The sequence below is a fragment of the Tyto alba genome, unplaced genomic scaffold (assembly GCF_018691265.1).
Source record: "Tyto alba isolate M040663 unplaced genomic scaffold, T.alba_DEE_v4.0 Super-Scaffold_28, whole genome shotgun sequence".
In the NCBI taxonomy this organism is placed as follows: Eukaryota; Metazoa; Chordata; class Aves; order Strigiformes; family Tytonidae; genus Tyto; species Tyto alba.
The window spans coordinates 8644771-8662449 of NW_024881302.1; the positions used below are offsets into that span (position 1 = coordinate 8644771).

At 37.7% G+C, this 17679-nt stretch overlaps 2 protein-coding genes across 2 annotated transcripts; one reads left to right on the forward strand and one right to left on the reverse strand.

Moving 5' to 3' along the window:
• Positions 1-449: 449 nt before the first annotated feature.
• On the reverse strand, positions 450-13327 carry PMS2 (PMS1 homolog 2, mismatch repair system component). The gene is made up of 15 exons (XM_032983668.2): positions 13259-13327; positions 12726-12865; positions 12057-12143; positions 10986-11088; positions 10069-10252; positions 9436-9603; positions 7969-8066; positions 7091-7190; positions 6728-6812; positions 6128-6280; positions 4168-5071; positions 3168-3335; positions 2601-2701; positions 1503-1672; positions 450-1152 (listed from the first exon to the last, which is right to left on the reverse strand). The coding sequence occupies exons 1-15, from the start codon at positions 13276-13278 to the stop codon at positions 1009-1011; spliced, it is 2625 nt and encodes an 874-aa protein (XP_032839559.2). The 5' UTR covers positions 13279-13327; the 3' UTR covers positions 450-1008.
• A 227-nt stretch (positions 13328-13554) lies between these two features.
• AIMP2 (aminoacyl tRNA synthetase complex interacting multifunctional protein 2) lies at positions 13555-17497 on the forward strand. Its single transcript, XM_042798857.1, has 4 exons — positions 13555-13742; positions 15515-15721; positions 16240-16471; positions 16976-17497. The coding sequence occupies exons 1-4, from the start codon at positions 13617-13619 to the stop codon at positions 17359-17361; spliced, it is 951 nt and encodes a 316-aa protein (XP_042654791.1). The 5' UTR covers positions 13555-13616; the 3' UTR covers positions 17362-17497.
• The last annotated feature ends 182 nt before the right edge of the window (positions 17498-17679 follow it).

Here is a 17679-nt window from a genome sequence, read left to right on the forward strand (position 1 = left end):
ACAGACCACTTTATTGCTGGGATTTGGCCCACTGGCATTCACAGGCATGACGGTTACACGGCATTAGGCCTAAACCTGCTGCCTCAGCCACACAGCTGAGGGGAGCGGCTTGTGCTGCTTTGTGCACTGGAACAACAGCAGCAGAATCACAGCCACACCACGTGTAAACTCTAAACGGAGGTGCTGAGGAAAAAGCACCAATAAACACAAAGACTCTTATGTCAAATCTTGGTCCTACAGGAATGGAAGAGCTTAGCTATTTCTTTAGATGGATTTCTAATTCAAAAAGACAATTTTGTAACTATTTTGATTCTACCGAGGTAGAATTTGGACTGACCTGATCAATAGTGCATGGGGGAGACAGTTTTTTTCCATTCATTCTCAGAAAAGTAATCCCTGTTCTTGGAGTGTTTGGAATATGGATAGGAAAAATACTAATTAAAAGCAAATGTGCCACAAATTATTCTATTCAGGCCTTAGACATAGATACCAATAACTTAAGCATTAAATGCAGTATTCATGCTTGAAGTAGTTATCTAATGAAACCCAGTGTAAGTAAAAAAAAAGTATTTTCACTTGTCTATTATTTACATTTTCTTTAAAATTATCATATACAGTATGCATAAACATAGAAACTAAGTGTTTTATGGCATTACTAGATACTTAAATTCACATTCCACTTAAAATTAAGTGTATTTGCTATAAATGAGGTTCACCTACTCTTGATCTTTATATATAAACATTTGTATTTATTTTTTAAAAGTTTTAACTGCAAAAATAAGTAATACAGTAAATCACAATATAATAATATTGACACATGAATTCTAGCATGTCGATATTGTTGACTTGATAGGAATAACAATGAAACCCTGCTAAATGCACTTAAGTGTTACTGTCTTTGGATTTGAAGACGGGCTAAAATTTTTTTACTCAAAATGAAGGAGTCATGATAAAAGCTCAAATATCACCAAGAATTAAAATTGAAAATGTTAATAAACAGAAACTGACTTATTCTGTTGAAATCAAGTCTAAGCTGACTATGTGTCTCATAGTAGGCCTTCCATGGGGGCAGTTCCAGGGATGCTCAATCTCACCCATATGTGTGATCAGTTTTCTCATTTCCTGCACATTCAGTGCAGTTCCAATCATCACCTGCAAGTAAAGACAAAAAACCCAATTCATATTTTCTTTCTCCATATTTATAACTGACACAGATAAGAGCAGTACTTCAGCTACCAGAACAAATACTGTGCAAAGCATTAAAAGCAGAAAGACTAAAGACGAACAAAAGACAAAATACAGTTAAGTAGCTTGAAACAAAAAACTACCAGAAATTTTCCCCAAGTTACACTAGACAAAAACACAAGTCACTAAATGAAGGATATTAGCTGTTGATACTCAATCGTAAATAAGCTTCCCCTGCAATATACAGATACAGACACCTATAATACAACAGAAAATACGGTATTTATTTTAAAATTAGCATCAAGTGCTGTACTTACAGACTTTCTGCAAGCTCGAGAAGCAAACATCTGTCTGACCCTGGAGGGCCTACACATGACTCCAGGGCAGTCACTTAACATGAAGATCAACTCATCTATGTCTTGTGGACCGAAAGTCCAGTTTTTGCTTGTTGGCAATGATATTAATTTAACTCTTTGAGTTACAGGAGCTGAAAGATTTGCAGAAATTAATAAAACAAAGCATTCCAGGAAATTACCTCTTCTTGAAAGAAAAGCTGAGAAGCTGCTTTGATACATTAGTATGATATGACGTGCGTATATGCAAAGGTTCAACCTTAGTCTTTTGACAGATGCTATTAAATAACCATAGTGGTAACTATGACAGTTATCCTTTCAAACTTTAACAGAGAAATTGTCTGTAAACTTAAAAGCAGATAGATCTAATTTCTGACAAACTCTTCAATTTCAAAGAACAAATTGTTTATGAAGCTATTTTGAGGTTATGTGACTAAAAATAATGAAGGATTTTTGTTGGTAAGAAATTGATAATTAGTAGCGTTTTAGGCAAGAATTGGAGATTCTGGAATGAAGAATTTCGAGAAAGTCTGTAGTGGCTTCCCAAATACCAAAGTGGTAACACACAGCACTTTCATTATTCTTGCTCTACAAGGAAAACAATAAGGAGCCTGCAGGTTTGTTCAAAAGTACCCAGCAAATCAATGCTAAAGCCATAAGAAAAACCAAAGAACATTATTTACCAATGGTATCTATTAATTCTGAAGTTACTAGATTAATCACTTGTATGCATCTAACCCTGCTGGGACCTGCAAGTGCACCAGTATGACAAAGTAATTTTTGTGTAACACATCCAGAAAATAAACATCCAGCCACATAGTTGAGCAGTGACCCCAAAGTCTTCAGAAACTTCTATAAAAAGCTGGTGAGATAAATACTCTACAATGTTCTGTTAAATAATGCAACGAGACCACAGAATCCTAAGTCCTAAAAACCAAACCATCCATATACTATAGTATGCACATTATTTTCAAGTTTGTGATAACTACCAGAAGATATTTTTACATAATAGATGAAACAGTTGAAGTTCTTTTATTTCCAGTAATTCTGGCCCAAACTCACCGTTTTCATTTATGACAAAATCAAATCCATTTTTTCTGAATATTTCCAGGTTTTCAATCAATACAGTTTCATTTACAGCTGTTAAATTGAGATTCTGAGGCCTGAAAGAGACAGTAAAATATGGTATTATATAGGTACATAGTACAGACCACTTAAGATAGTATCTCTAGATTGCTTCTGTAACCTAATACAGAGCTCTGTTAAAACATTTAACTTTATTAAAAAAGTCTCACTACAAGTGTTACTCAGCAGAGTAGTGTCAGTCAGGCAGCATGCCCTGTTGCAATAGCAGCCTCCAATATCCCCAGTGTATGACCATGCTTACCAAACTGGGGGTTGCCATCTAAGCCTGTGGTGAAATCTGTTTGACCACTGACTTGCTGCATAGCTATGACTATCTGTGGAACTTATTTTTCATGTGAAGATTGACTCTTTGAAACACAGAATATAAAACCAACTTTGAAGTGTTATGAATGTGTGAAATGCTACATAAATATAATCATAGATATCCTTCTGAAACACTGAACTAAACTGAAAAATTATTATTAAAACACTGAAAATACTTACACTATCAGCTTCTGACCTTGAAGAACAGTGTGTTGTTGTAGCATCTCAAAGTTGTATTTCTCATCAGTAGCATGTTGGTCAATTATAAAAAGATCGGAATTCAACTTTGCTATTATAAACCCTAAATTGAACTGGCCAATGATTTCCATTTTTGCAAACATTTCTTTACTGTATATAGAAAATACAAACATAAGTTACACCTCATCAGTTATCAAGTTACACTATAAAACTTATAAACATATTTTTCTCCCCTGCAGAACAGACTTTACATTAAAAAAACATCATCTAATTTAAGCAGCGTATGAATATAAAAAAGTACAGTTATTTGGAATCTGCCACAGACTGATGAGGACATTTCTGGCAGAACACAATCCATCATTAAGACAGGGCTCGTTCAGGATTCTCCCATTTTAAATACAGCCACCAGTGATAATAAAATCAGAAATGGGCAGTATGGTGATAGTCCAAGTGAGTAAAACTGAAGGCAGAATCACAGTTTTGAAGTAAGGCAGCTGACATATTTGCCTTCTTTTGCAATCAGAGGCTTTTCTACCGCCTTTTTTTAAATATAAAGTTAACGAGTCATACACTTTTATGGTCCAGTGACCATCCGAATGTAACTTATTTTCACAGCCATGTCTCACCAAATTTCAAATCCACATGAGTTATGCAGTCTTTTCAGAGTGTTCTTATCACATGAAATCTGGTGGTTCTCTGACTATACTGCAAAATACAAGTCTGAACGAAGCCAAATCTGTGATGTTTGTGGCCTTCTCTTTAGTGTCTTTTTACACATTACATTTGCACTTCATTCAAACAGCTGTTCTGTCAAGGAAAATAACTTGTAAACTGGACATTTTAATGGTGTCAGTTGAATAAAAGATATATACAGAACAGGTAGATGTAAGCCTCCTGACTGCCCCCCAGAACAGGTATTAAATTTTTTCCTTAGCTATTTTTATTAATTGATGAATACAGTATGTTAAGAAGGTGAAAATACCTGATCTCTTTTCTTAATTCATCTTCTGCTACTTTGTTTTCTCCAGGACTAATTTTTGCTTTAAATCTTCTGTAATTTTGTGTTTCTGTACTTTTCTGTTGTTGCTGTATTACTTTTTTTACCTTTTCTGCTAAAGTCTTCATAGAGAATTCAAGTGGCACAGTTTTCTTTTTAACTTCCACCAGTACATCAACACTAGGCATACAGTTCCCAGTATTCTTCACTTCAGGACATTTACCTGTCTTGAAGTCATCTGCTTCATTTTTAAAGCGTCTGCTTTTAAAACATTTTACTCCTCGGGAAGAACCATTAGCTTCTTGAGATACCTTATTTTGATTAGTCCAGTCATTCACTTGATTTAACTTATGTTCAGGACCCAAGACATGAACATCACATTCCAATGATTTCTCACTACATCCAACAGTTTTAAGACATTCATTCTGAAGTTGTTGTTCTGAGCTACAGAATTCTTCTTCAGGAGGATTAATTACAATTTCACTATTAACGTAGCTCCCAGCTTCCGGTGTACTACATCCGGCATCTGACTCAGAAGTGCTACAGAATCCAGAATCCGCATTATCTTCTAGTTTTCTCAAATATCTGCTTGGACTTGAGTCCATCTTATGACGACTCTTAGACTCCTTGGTCAAGACAGCCTTTTGAGTCTTTACAATACTCAAAGTGGTATCAAGTGACAATTGTCTAGGTGAGCTGTGCTGCTGTTTTACCTTTTCAGGGCTTTGAAAATTACTCTCTGTCGTTTGATGAAGAGAGAATGACTCCCTTAATCTAGCAAGAGTCATTATTCTTTTTCCTTCACTGCTTGGATTATCAGTGTCAGAGTCAGACAGCATTTCTACCCCAGGCTTTTCTGTCTCTTCAGGAAGCGTTTTCTTCATGTTGCCTAATAAAACCAGAATAAAGAATATTTCAGGATTCTAAAGTACCTGAAAACATGTATTAAATGATGTGGTTTAGTAAAGAGAATTAAAAGGGAGTTAAGAAAAGCTCAAAGGAGCCCTTAAGCTTCAGACAATGACCAAGTATGGGGCTGAAATGCATTAATATCCTACAGACAAGCAGTTACATCTTTAACTTACTTAATGGTACTTGTGTGAATGAACTTTTAATGTCTCTTTAAACTGGAACAGCAATCAGTCCAATCAGCATCTTTATCAAAAGAGTTTAATGACTGAGTGACAATGAAAAGTGAATTGTTCTTACACTCTAATGGCCACTATAAAAGTCTGTTGGCAAGGTGTTAAGGAGCTGGCACAACAGATACTTGTAGTATATGTGATTTGTAGAAAATTAGAGAACTTCAACCTTACAAATTGTCAGTTTGACGTGTATTTTACTAAAGATTCATTTAAAATAACAATAAGAATCAGGTTATAACTGATTCTATGTCACTTAAAAAGGAAATAAGGCGTTCTGCTGGAAGAAATGAGGATGATGTGGTGTTAACACAGAAAAACAATTCTGAATTATTGTCACAAGAGAATCAGCAATTTCTGTAGGTATCATAAAAGAATCAAAGTTAAAAATCCAATAAACATACTAAAATTTCAAATTTTATTTATTAGACCTTAACTGTTTTTTCTCAAGGACATTTAAATAAAGGAAACACAGATCTCTTCCAATATTTTGGGAGAAATCTTTTTCAAGCATTATCAATTATTTTTGTGTTAATTTTTACTCCATAAAGTTGACTGTAAATCATGTTATATGGGCATGCATAATTTCCAAAACAATCACGTAATAACTTAACGTCCTTCTTTTGTTATTTGAGGTCGATAATCTTTTAATATAAGTTATATGTGAAATACCTGCCCTGAAAGGTTTATCAATTAACAGCCAGACATTTTCTTCATTTCTTCTTTGGACTTTTAAAAACAGTTCTTAATTTTCAATTCTCTACCATATATCATACACAAAACGTCCACATTTTGTGTCCTACCTGCAATGTCCAGAAGTTTCTGATTGACATTCAGTTTGTTAGCATCACTACCAAACATCTCCATCAGAGAAGTTTTTAAAATTGCTAATAAAAGCTTTTCCTCCTGAAGTAAAATTTGCCTTTTATCTGGAGTTACATTGATGTCAACACACTCTAAAGAAAAAAAAAACCTGCATAAATGATAAATAAAATAAAAAGATTCTACCCTTTAATCAGTTTCCTGCCCTTTCACCCTTCATTTTTATTTCAAAGGATTAAAACCAAAGCCAGAGTTAGCATTCGTCGTATGTCTGCAAATTAAACTTTTAACTTTCTCAACATCCCAGCAAACAAAACAGAAGTTAATTCTGTGCAATTACATGATACAAGTTTTCCTGTATTTAAACTAACCACAAGATTAACTTCTTATTTCAAGTAATGAAAAAAAGTGTAGGGTTAAAAAAAGTGGAACCACAACTAGAAACAATCTCTCCCTCACTAACAGTAGATCAAAGAATTGCCACAGTGCAGGCAGTCATATAGGTAAAAATTACAATATTCTTTATTCTTCGGTGAAGTTATAGACTTTACTGAAGTTACTGAAAATTATTCGTAACTTACCAGAATCTACACAAATGTTAAGGACAACAAATGGATACTGGTGTTTATTGTATAAGTGATAAACTTCATTCACAAGCTTGACAACCTGCAGAGAAGGTGAAAAAACAGTACTGTCAATATTATTATCTTCGATTTGCCACCAACATGTGTTATTTAACCCTCTTCAAAAAAACTGATGCACTAAACCATATCCTGTATGACTGAGCTTTTGTTCACACACTTAGACACAACGAAGACAAAAGCTTCGGACACTGCAACTTGCAGCATCAAGTCACAAATACACATATCGGCTACTAATCCAGTGTTTTTCAGAGAATATCGAACAAGTTAGTGATGATGATCTTAGAAAAAGAAAAACCTCACCTTTGCTGGATCACATGGACGTTGGTTGATAAAGAAAAACTGTCTGTCTGTTGTACTCCTTCCAACACCATGATCACAACGAGAAATGAAGCCTGTAATACTGTTGAATAATAATAATAATAATAATAATAATAATAATAAATCAGTAAGGTAAAATAGAGGAGCAAAGCAAAAGGAATTTTTCTGACTCAGAATATTTAATGGAATAGTATTTTGCAAGGGGCTAAAAGAAACTATTATAAAGTATCAGTAGCTATGTATATGTATTTCCTCTCCCAGATCCTTATCTGACAAAGGCTAGATGTTCAGCTCCAAAGAGGCATCAGACAATTGAAAAAGTAGCTAGCTCCAATTTCAAAAGAAGTGACATTTGTAAGTTGTCTGCTCTGAAAGCAAGAGAGGTCAGTTGTGAACTATCATTGATGAAATGCTGATGCATCTATTTTCCAATCTCATGTATAGCGAGAGATTTAAAAAGTACACTTTAAGAAAGTAAATAATTCACTTACACAAGCTGATTCACACTCATAACACTTCTCAGTAAAGCTACTGAAGAAATACCAGTATAAACCACAGATACAATTCATCCATCCAATTACTCAGAGCACTGACAAAGTTGACATTCAGCACAAGATTACAGTAATACATAACTAGGACACAAGGAATAGTAGTTTTGCTCTTCCCACTCATCTGACTAGCAAGATCTTAGTCCCGAACTAACTTTTTAAATCCAGTGATGGTCTTTCCCAAACTGTATACTAATATCCACCATGGTGTTCTTAGTTATTTTTAATACAATTAACCACCACATTTTTATATTTTTAATTTTGGGTTATGGTAAAATGCCACTGGCAACTGGGTTTTACTTTTATAATTACCTATAAAGATTTTGTGGCATGTCAGTAGCATTGAGTCCATATTCTTCACAAACAGCTTCATTAGGAGGTAGCTGAACAAAAGGAACAAGGCTCTGCAACTAAAATAAAAGGAAGTGAAATATTAAACATGTATGGATTTTTTTTCCTTCTATTTTATTGTTATTTATTAGCCTTAAAATCTGTCTGATGAAATGGTGGGCTTTTTCAAGTTGCCTTACCAAGTCAAATACTTAAAATACCCAAACCTACTAGAAGACAGTAGTACTGATTACTGAGAAAGTGAAACAATGCCTTAATGAATGGCTGTTCTCATCCTTTGATATCACCACTTTTGCATTAGTTATTTCACAGACTCTTGCTTTACAATGTACATAGAACAACAAAATAATTGACACAATTTGGACTCTCCAGCTACATACATATGACCTGATCAAGTTTTATGTGAAAACAAAAAGCAAGAGTAGTAGAAGTTTCTTTTGAAAGAACAATAACACTGTTAGAAAAGGTATGTGAATCACAAGCTGCCTAAGTACAGATATGTTTACTGCAAATATCTTCCCACCCATGCCATGATTATTTTTCTGTCATTACAGCATCTTCTACTGATTTTATATAATATCAGATACTTAAATGTAAGTAGGCTATAACCTAACATTCTATTCAGGTAACACTGAATTTTCCGCTATGCTTGTTGCTGTGTGGCAAGACAAAGTTACATCTTTCACCTCATCTTTCAGCCACAGCATGAAAAGGCTTTGAAATCTCTACATGGGCACTGTGAAGGGAAGAAGTGTTTATCAACAACCATCCGCTATCAACCACTCAATATTTCTGATGGCTGTAATATACAGTTGTATGAAGGATGTTTTATGCTTTTTTTCATCTTTGCTTTCTTCTAGAAGATAACGACTATTTTTATAGCTAATATTTAGAAAGCATCACAGTACACACCTCTACAGTGACTGACTGCAATCTCATTTAAAGGTGAACCAGAACACTAATGAAACTTAGTTTCACAGGAAGAGGTTGCAAAAACTAGAAACACATCAGTTTTCTATTCCCCAGTTAAGACTTCCATATCACACCATTTTTACAATTTTTTAAATTGCTTGTTCTTGTTACATAGAGACCTTGGTGCCCATACTGTTTTTCAAAAGCACAAACCTTCAGAGGCTTCCTGGCACAACACCTCATAAAACTGGCTTCAGAGAGATGTTAAACAGTAACCCTATCTCCTAAATAATGTCTCTTCCACCAAAACATCTTCAAGCACATTTAGAAACTTACAGGGAATCCGTGGAGGCTGCACTGTTTCTCCTTTTTCAACCTGTAGGGTGTGCTAGAAGCCAACACGTGCTTTGTCCTCTTACAGTTTTTAAACATTTCCTACATCCCCTCTATTTCTTAGATATTAAAAATCTCTCTACAGAGCTATATCATCTCTCTCTTCAATAATAAAAGTAATACCTGTTTTTGCCCAAATACTGCTCCAATGTTTTCCTTTAAACCAGGACTTCCAGTAGTGGATATCACAGAGCTTTTTTTCCCTTGGCCAACTTGGTTAGTGCAGTTAATCCGTACACCTTTTGAAACAATACAGTATGCCTGCAGTATCTGGACCATTTTTGCATATTCCTATTAAAGAAAAAGAACAGTTCACATTTATAAGAAATGCCTCCTTTTAAAACAAAGATGTATAAACAAAATATTCAACGTATGCAGGTTACACGAAAAGAGGGTGAGGGAGTGAGTTTAATCCTTTAAAATGTGTAAAAGTGTTTTAAAAACAAACGGCACATTTACAAGATTAACATTTTGCCATAACACAGCAGCCCCTAATTTTAAAATACACAAAAGTGATCATGATATCAATTCTTTTCAAAATCTGAAAATTTAGAATGTACCTCTTAAAGCAATCATTGCAAAACAGAAGAGGAAAGCATACAGGATAACTGTTTTCTTATTTGATGAAGATAGGAGACAGGCATGAAATAGTCTGACATTATCGATGTATTCTACAGAGAACTGAGTATCATTCAGCAGTGAACAAGTTCTGGGGTATGACACTCTTTTGAATTAATAATTTCTGATCTAACCTACCTTTTTAATGTTTCTTTGAAATTCCTTATGCCGCACTGGCAAAGTATAAAACAACTGTTGTATGTTAACAGTTGTTCCTTGTTGTCGTGGAAAAGGAGTTTTCTGAGTAATTTTACCATTGTGATCAAATACCAAACGAGTCCCAACCTTTGCAGACTTATGACAGGTAAAAATGGTAACATCACTAGTGGAAGGAAAGAGGCAACAGATTACTCGCTGAGCACTGTATTTTCTTACCTATTCCTCATGACCTAATCAGGCATAGAAACCACATCAATACTATTTATTTAATTAAAACTAACTCTTCACCACAAACAACTAAAAACATGCCTGAAGCGTAGTACATTTTCTAGCTACAACACAAACATTTTTATTTGTATACCTCTCATTCTTCTCCTATAAAATGCAATGTTAAAGTCTGGTTTTGTTGGACACTACATTCCTCATACTAATACATAACAGCAGAATATTCTTGATGCACAGAAATGTGTACAAAAGCTGTGCTATTTCCAATGTATAGTTCCTCTGGGAGGAGTTTAAGTACAGTTTTAATGAGTTACAACTTAGCAAACAGCACTTAGATATGACAGTGTTTTACATCAGAGGATCAAACACTTATTCAAGTACACAGTTTCATCCTGTAAAGATTTGCATACTTAAGTACCACTAAATTTTGTACATAAAAGGACTAGTTAGGTGCTCAGAATCAGAAAATAATTTCAAGTGCTTAGAATCAAAGAATAATTTTGGTTGGAAAGGTCTCAGAATGTCACACAACCTACTAAAAATTGACCTAACATTAATGAACTGGAAGTTTCCAAAGCCTCATTTGATCAATAACAGTAAACTGAAAATTTGGCTTCAGTTATTCTTGTACATATAGTAACTTTCCACTAATAAGAAGTTAATATTAATACCTTAATGCACACAGTGAACTCAGAGCTTCACCTCGAAACCCAAATGTTTCCACGTGTATTAGATCAGAAAAATCTTGTATCTTTGATGTATAATGTTTCAGAGCTGGAAAAAGGTATTTAAAATACATATTTCACTTGTGACACTGGTCTATGCAAGTAGATTTTGCATGCGTATCTAGAAGCAAAAGAACTTCTGTATTATTTATTGTATTTTACATAATTTAGACACAAAAATAATTAAAGACTTGTATCCTTCACCCTTTTCCTGTAAGTAAGATCTCTTTAAAATACACAGATACACCTGCTATTCCCTACTTATACCCAAAATTCACACAGCATTATTGGTATATGCATTACAAGATACCTCGGAGCAGTATACAGGACCTGCCTCTGCCACTGATGTACCTGTCACAGATTTTGCCCTGCAAGAAAACAACTGCAGTGCTGTGCTGTGCATGGCATATGGTGGACAAGCATAACCCTATTCCACCATGAAACTATATGAAAAAAGAAACACGGGTACTTCTGTTGCAATAGCTAGTTACATTTATCATATTGTTTCTGCTCCTATTTTGTGCAACTTAAAACTAGCAAATGGAAAATCTGAGTCAGGCATGCAATGTCAATCCACCTTCAGCAAATATTCAAGTTTATAATTCACCTCTCAAAAGCAGTCACTTTCACAAAGCTCGACTCCTTCAACAATGACTGATGACTCAACATGAATGAATCTACATTAATATTTATAGGACTTTCTCTACTATAAATATTTATATTATTCATTCCACTTAAATAAGCAATCAAATCAGTCTACTTCTGAGCTACAAGAACTCTAATCACACAATAGCACTACAGAAGTCCAGTCTAGTTTTGCCCGAGTCTTGCAGGTCATGCTCACGTTATATAAAAGCTGCATATCTGTTAAAAATTATTAAACTTAAGAAATCTGGTGGGGTTTGTGTTGGTTTTTTTTTTTGTTTGTTTTTTTTTTTTTGTTGTAGTAGTAGCTTTCTCACTGAAAATATGCTTCCAAAATATCCAAATATAAATTATGAAAGATGTTCAACTTACTTAAGCCTTCAAAGTTTTCCTCTTCCACTCCACCTCCATTATCTGAAACTTCTATCAGTTCCGCTCCATGATCTTTAAGTTTTATATCTATAAAATTGAGTAATAAAGTCTTTTAATTCTGTATGCTCGTACAGAGTGTTCAGTATCAATTTTGTACTTGAAGTAATTTTATCAGTTAACTGTCCCCCATGTCAAGTTTGAACAACAAAAAATCCTCATTGTTGTCTAAAGTTAGGGCAATCTAGTGCAAATCAGCCTGTACTTGCATAGTCCAGCTTCACTGCACTTCTGCTTCAACAGAAATTCTCCCAATTGTAACAGCTATCACCCTGGCAGCTCTCGGAAAGTGCAACCCCGCCTTAACCACCTGCTAGCTTGAGGCCAGCAGCAAGCAGAGCCAAATCACCACTGCTGTACATGCCACATATCTTACCTAATGGCAAAAAGGGCTACAAATAAAATAACACAGACAAAATCACATGCTTCCAGGAGCCCAGCTGGAACCTGGGAATCAAAATGTTTTATCTATCCCAGGTGTAAAAATCACTGCAAACATGTTTGGCCCAAATAAAAAGTATTTGCACTAATTTGTTAATATGCACTATGTTTTGAGGAAAAAAGTACTTTAGAAGTCTATGAAATTTTATGAAATTACGATGAAAAGGTTACCAATGTTGGTAGCTCCAGCATCCAGGCTGTTTTCCACCAACTCTTTCACGGCAGTGCCAAGATTCAGCACAACCTGTCCCGAACAGATCCGATGAACGGACTTACGGTCGATGGGCTTGATGGCTTTGGCAGGCTGCAAGCTTGAAAGAGAAGGGACAGGAAAATACACGGTAGCGTAAAGCAGGCGTTCTAGGCCCGCCCCACCACGCCTCGCTCGCCTGTTCCTTTCAAGCGAGGGCAAAACACCGACACCCCGGGTGGCCGCATCCGAATGCGGAGCGCCCGAGAAGCCTCACCGGCTCCCCCATGCAAGCTGGGCAGGGAGGCGGGAACCGAGAAGCCAGCGGCGGCCGAGGAGGCCGCGATCGCGCCAGCGACCGGGACGCAGCCCGTTGCGGGGGACCGAAGGCCCAAGTCTCCCGTGAGGGGGAGCGACCCGGGGAGGAGAGCGAGAGCAAGAGGCGGCCCCTGCCCCGCAGACAGGGACAGAGACGGGTCCAGAGCCCCGGGGCCACCCCCGCCCAGGCGCTCACCAGGGCGCAGCCGCCTCCATCGGGATCCGGCGGGAAGCGCCCACTCGCCTCAGGCTCCCCTGCCCGCAGGCTCCGCCCTCGCTCCATCATTGGCTGCTGGAGAAAAAAGTCCGCCAGTCCTAGGCAAAGCCTTAACTCCCTTAACATCAATTGGTGGAGAGGGATATCCAATCACAACCGCCAGCTGCACCTTTGGCCCTATGGTGACTCTCTGGAGGCGGTGCGGTAGCCACGAGCGCGCGTTGGGTTGCGGGCGAGTCAGTTACGGCTCCGCGCTCCCGTCTGGCCCAATGGACGTGGGGGGTGGGCGGGGCTGCCGCTGGCTGCGGGCAGGCGGGCGCGCGGCGCGGGCGCCGCCATGCCCATGTACAAGGTGAGGCCGTTCCATGGAGCGGGCGGGGAGGTGTTGGCGGAGCATTTGCCTGCCTGCATGTACCGCCTGCCCAGCCTGCACCGGCGGTCCTCGCTTGCCTCGCCGCCGCAGGTAGGAGCGGGTAGAGGGTTGGTTGGTTGGTTGGTTGGACGGCCCGGTGGGAGGGTGGGAGGCAGGCAGGCAGGCAGGCCGGCCGGCCGGCCTGCCCGGGCCGCGCTGCCGGGGAGCCTGGCGGCGCCGGGTCGCTGTTTGCCCCCGGCGGGACGTGCTTCTGCGCTCTGGGGGCAGCCTCCGGGGCCGGGTCCTCGCGGTACATCGCTGGAGCCCGCAGGGAGTACGGCAGCACGGGCAGCACCGGCTCCTCCGCGCTCTTTGGTGCCTCGTTCGGGTGTTATATAACCAGCCTTTCCAGGAACTCCTCTGTATTACTTTCAAAGCCTTTGGTAATTCTTAAATTGGCTTTACGGGGCTCTCGCGTGTGTGTCCGTTTCAGTTTCTGTTTCTAAGCGGCCGCATTTGGCGTGCCGTGCCGAGCTGCGGCCTTGCAAGCCCACAGGCCGGTGCCCGTGTCGCAGCAGGCCTCCTGCCTGACTGCTGCATCATCGCTCTTTCGGGTCAGGTCTATTTTCTTTTCGGCTGTTGAAATAGAAACTAGCCAGCTACACACTCTCTAGTCTCAGTTACTTCTTTTTTTAAATAAAGTAAAAATATAAAATAGTATGTTCCATTAGTCTGGTTGACTTCAGCCTCTCTCCAGTGTCAAGAATGCTTTGAATTCCTCCAGACTGCTTGTGGTCATTTTTAGCTTGATGCCATCATTTCTGTTCAGTGAGTACTTGCTGTGTCCTCACCCAGGTTGTTGGTGGAGATACTGAGTAGGAGTACACTCGGGGCAAAACTTCACAGGAATGGTTACTAAGATGCTTTTCCATTGCAACAGCAAAATATTAACTACCAGTCTTCTTTGAGAGTGGTTTTATTTCACAGAATTGTGTACTAGCCAAGTAACGGTCACTTAAGAGACGTTCTCATGTCTTGTCTTTGAGAATATTGTATAAATGGGGATCGAGATTTCACTTGGATACCTTACTTATTACCTCTTTATCTATTATACTAAAAGAAGGAAGTTTGGTCAATAGGTTGGGTTTGGTTAATCCTTATTCAGAATGCTTATCTATATAAAGATTTTTCTTTAACGTTATTGTAAGTTTGTATACTTAAAACCTCCCACCTGAATATACTTTTTATCCTTTAAAAGAGGTAGTATCATAAGAGACGAGACTTGTAAGATAATTGAGATAACAAAAAGATGCATTGAGATTAACACGTAACAGAGCCTAGGGTATTTTTGCTCTCTAGTTTATATTCTCTGAAACAAAAAATGATTACAAAGAGTGATTTCATATGAAACACCATCCATCTAAACCTGCAGGCCTTTTTACTTTTATTAATTATCTGAATTGTCAAGAAGTTTCTGTGTTTGGCAGCTTCAATACAAACTGTATCAGTCTGCTTTTCTGGGCTGAAGAGAATCCTGACAAGCTAACTTTGTTTTTTCAGGTTTTAATTCAGCACTTCACTGCCAACTTTAAGTTTCAGTGGTTGTGGCCTGATTTTTACTATGTTACGGAGTTTTCTGTAGCTAATGCTTTTAAAAAAATACATTAAGCAGGAAGATTTCATATTTGATTGAATAACCCATCTCTCACCACATTCATAGAGACATAAGAGACAACTGACAGACATAAGACCATGACATTCTATGATGTTCCGGTTATTTGAATGTGTTCAGAGCCTTTCAAAACTTATTGTCAAGTGTGCCGTGGACTATTTTGACACTGAGCTGAGTAAACATTCATGTGACCTTTTTTCCTCTCCTATAGGAAGAGGTTGACCCATCACTTCAAGCACTTGAATCTCGCCAGGAAGAGATTCTAAAACGCTTGTATGAACTGAAGAGTGCTGTCGATGGTCTCTCAAAGATGATACAAACCCCAGATGCTGACTTTGATGTAACTAATATCATTCAAACTGATGAATGTTCTCCTTTGACAACAAATGGAGCAGATTTGGATGTGATGCTTGGAAAGGTAAGTTTAGTTGAGCATATACATTGATAGATACTTTCTTTGCTCTCAGATTTTCAGGGCTGAAAGGGTAGCATTAAAGCCTGGGGCACTCAACTCAATATGCAAGTCTTATATCCTTACAGATAATCTACAATTACTGTTTCATTTTGGGCATCCAGATTATAGTTACAAACATTTATATATATCCTATACATTCTCATTTGGATATAATACCAAGCTAGAATGGTTCATTTGAAATTATGACAGTTGGTTTCTTGTTTGTTATTAACTGAAAATTTTAACTTTGGCTTCAGATTGGACTAGAATTTACCTCTGGTGTGTTCTTGAAATATATTTTGAGGAAGGAGGGTGTTTAAACAAGTTTTAAATGTCCAAACTTTAATTATTTGAATATCATTAGAATTTCAGATATACATGTGCATGGCTATGTACATTTTGTTGTCAAATACTTTACTCCACTACTTCAGAGTCTGATCTGGAATGTCCTTATCTGCTGAACGTTTTACTTCTCTCTTCAGGATTATGGTGCCCTGAAAGATATTGTTATCAATGCAAATCCTTCTCTGCCTCCACTGTCTTTATTAGTACTACACAGTCTGCTTTGTGAACGCTATAAAATATTATCAGCTGTTCACACACATTCGTCAGTGAAAAGTGTGCCAGAAAATCTCTTGAAATGCTTGGGAGAGCAGACTAAGAAGCAGCCACGTCATGAATATCAGTTGGGCTTTACTCTTATTTGGAAGGATGGTAAGAATTAAATTATCTTGTAGATCAATATTTTACAGTACATGCAAAAAAACCTTGTGCTATAAATCTTGACAACAGATGCTTTGGTGTCTCTGTGCTGATACACAATGGATACGTACTGCAGATAACATTTCTGCTCTCTTTTTATACACGTGAGCGGTGATGGGGACAGAGGAAGATTCTTGCTTGTGGTTACTGCTGTTAAAAATACATGTTGCATTTACATGGTTGGTTGTACCCACAGGATTTTTTTATAGAAGTGCTTTTCAGTTTCGACAGATAAATCAGCCAGAATAGAAATTAGGTGGGAGATTGGGCTGCAAAAAGTGATCTTTTTATCCCAGGTTCTTGCCTTAGAGTAAGTATTTAGATTATGAAAATTGTTCATTGGGTTAATGATGTTAACAGTGTTGTTGGTATCACAAATAAAATACATCATAGAACTACCCTTACATTTAACTTTTCTGCCAGGTGGTATTCAGTTTTTTCTTTTCTTCATTTCAGTTCCAAAACCCCAGATGAAGTTTAGCATTCAAACAATGTGTCCTATTGAAGGAGAAGGGAACATTGCTCGATTTCTCTTCTCCCTGTTTGGCCAGAAGTACAATGCAGTTACTTCAACTCTGATTGACAGCTGGGTTGATACAGCCATCTTCCAGCTAAAAGAAGGTAGCAGTAAGGAGAAAGGAGCAGTCTTGCGCTCTATGAATGCTGCCCTGGGCAAGACATCATGGTTGGTGGGAAATGAACTCACTGTAGCAGACATTGTTGCATGGTGTGCACTTCAGCAGACAGGCAGTGCAAATGCTGCCCCTGCCAATGTGCAAAAATGGATGAAGTCATGTGAGAACTTGGCACCTTTCAGCTCTGTTATGAAGCTACTCAAGTAAGCCTGTACTCTTCATAATGGTGTAATTTTAATCCTCTTCCACCTCTTGCCTGCTGTACTAGTTTGAATCCTTTCTGAGAGGTATTCAGGTACTACAGTTAAACAGAATTCTAAAATCAATAAAAACATTACAGCTACCTTTTGAGTGTGACCTTCCTTTTTTATAACATGCATATTTGTTTAATGATTATAAGGTATCTAAACTAGTCCTCTGTAAAAACAAGCTGCACTTGTAATTTTTCCTTATATTTTTCCCTGTAACCCTAATGCTTATTTATACAAGTTCACTTGTACTGAGGTTAAGTGCAACAAGGTTCCT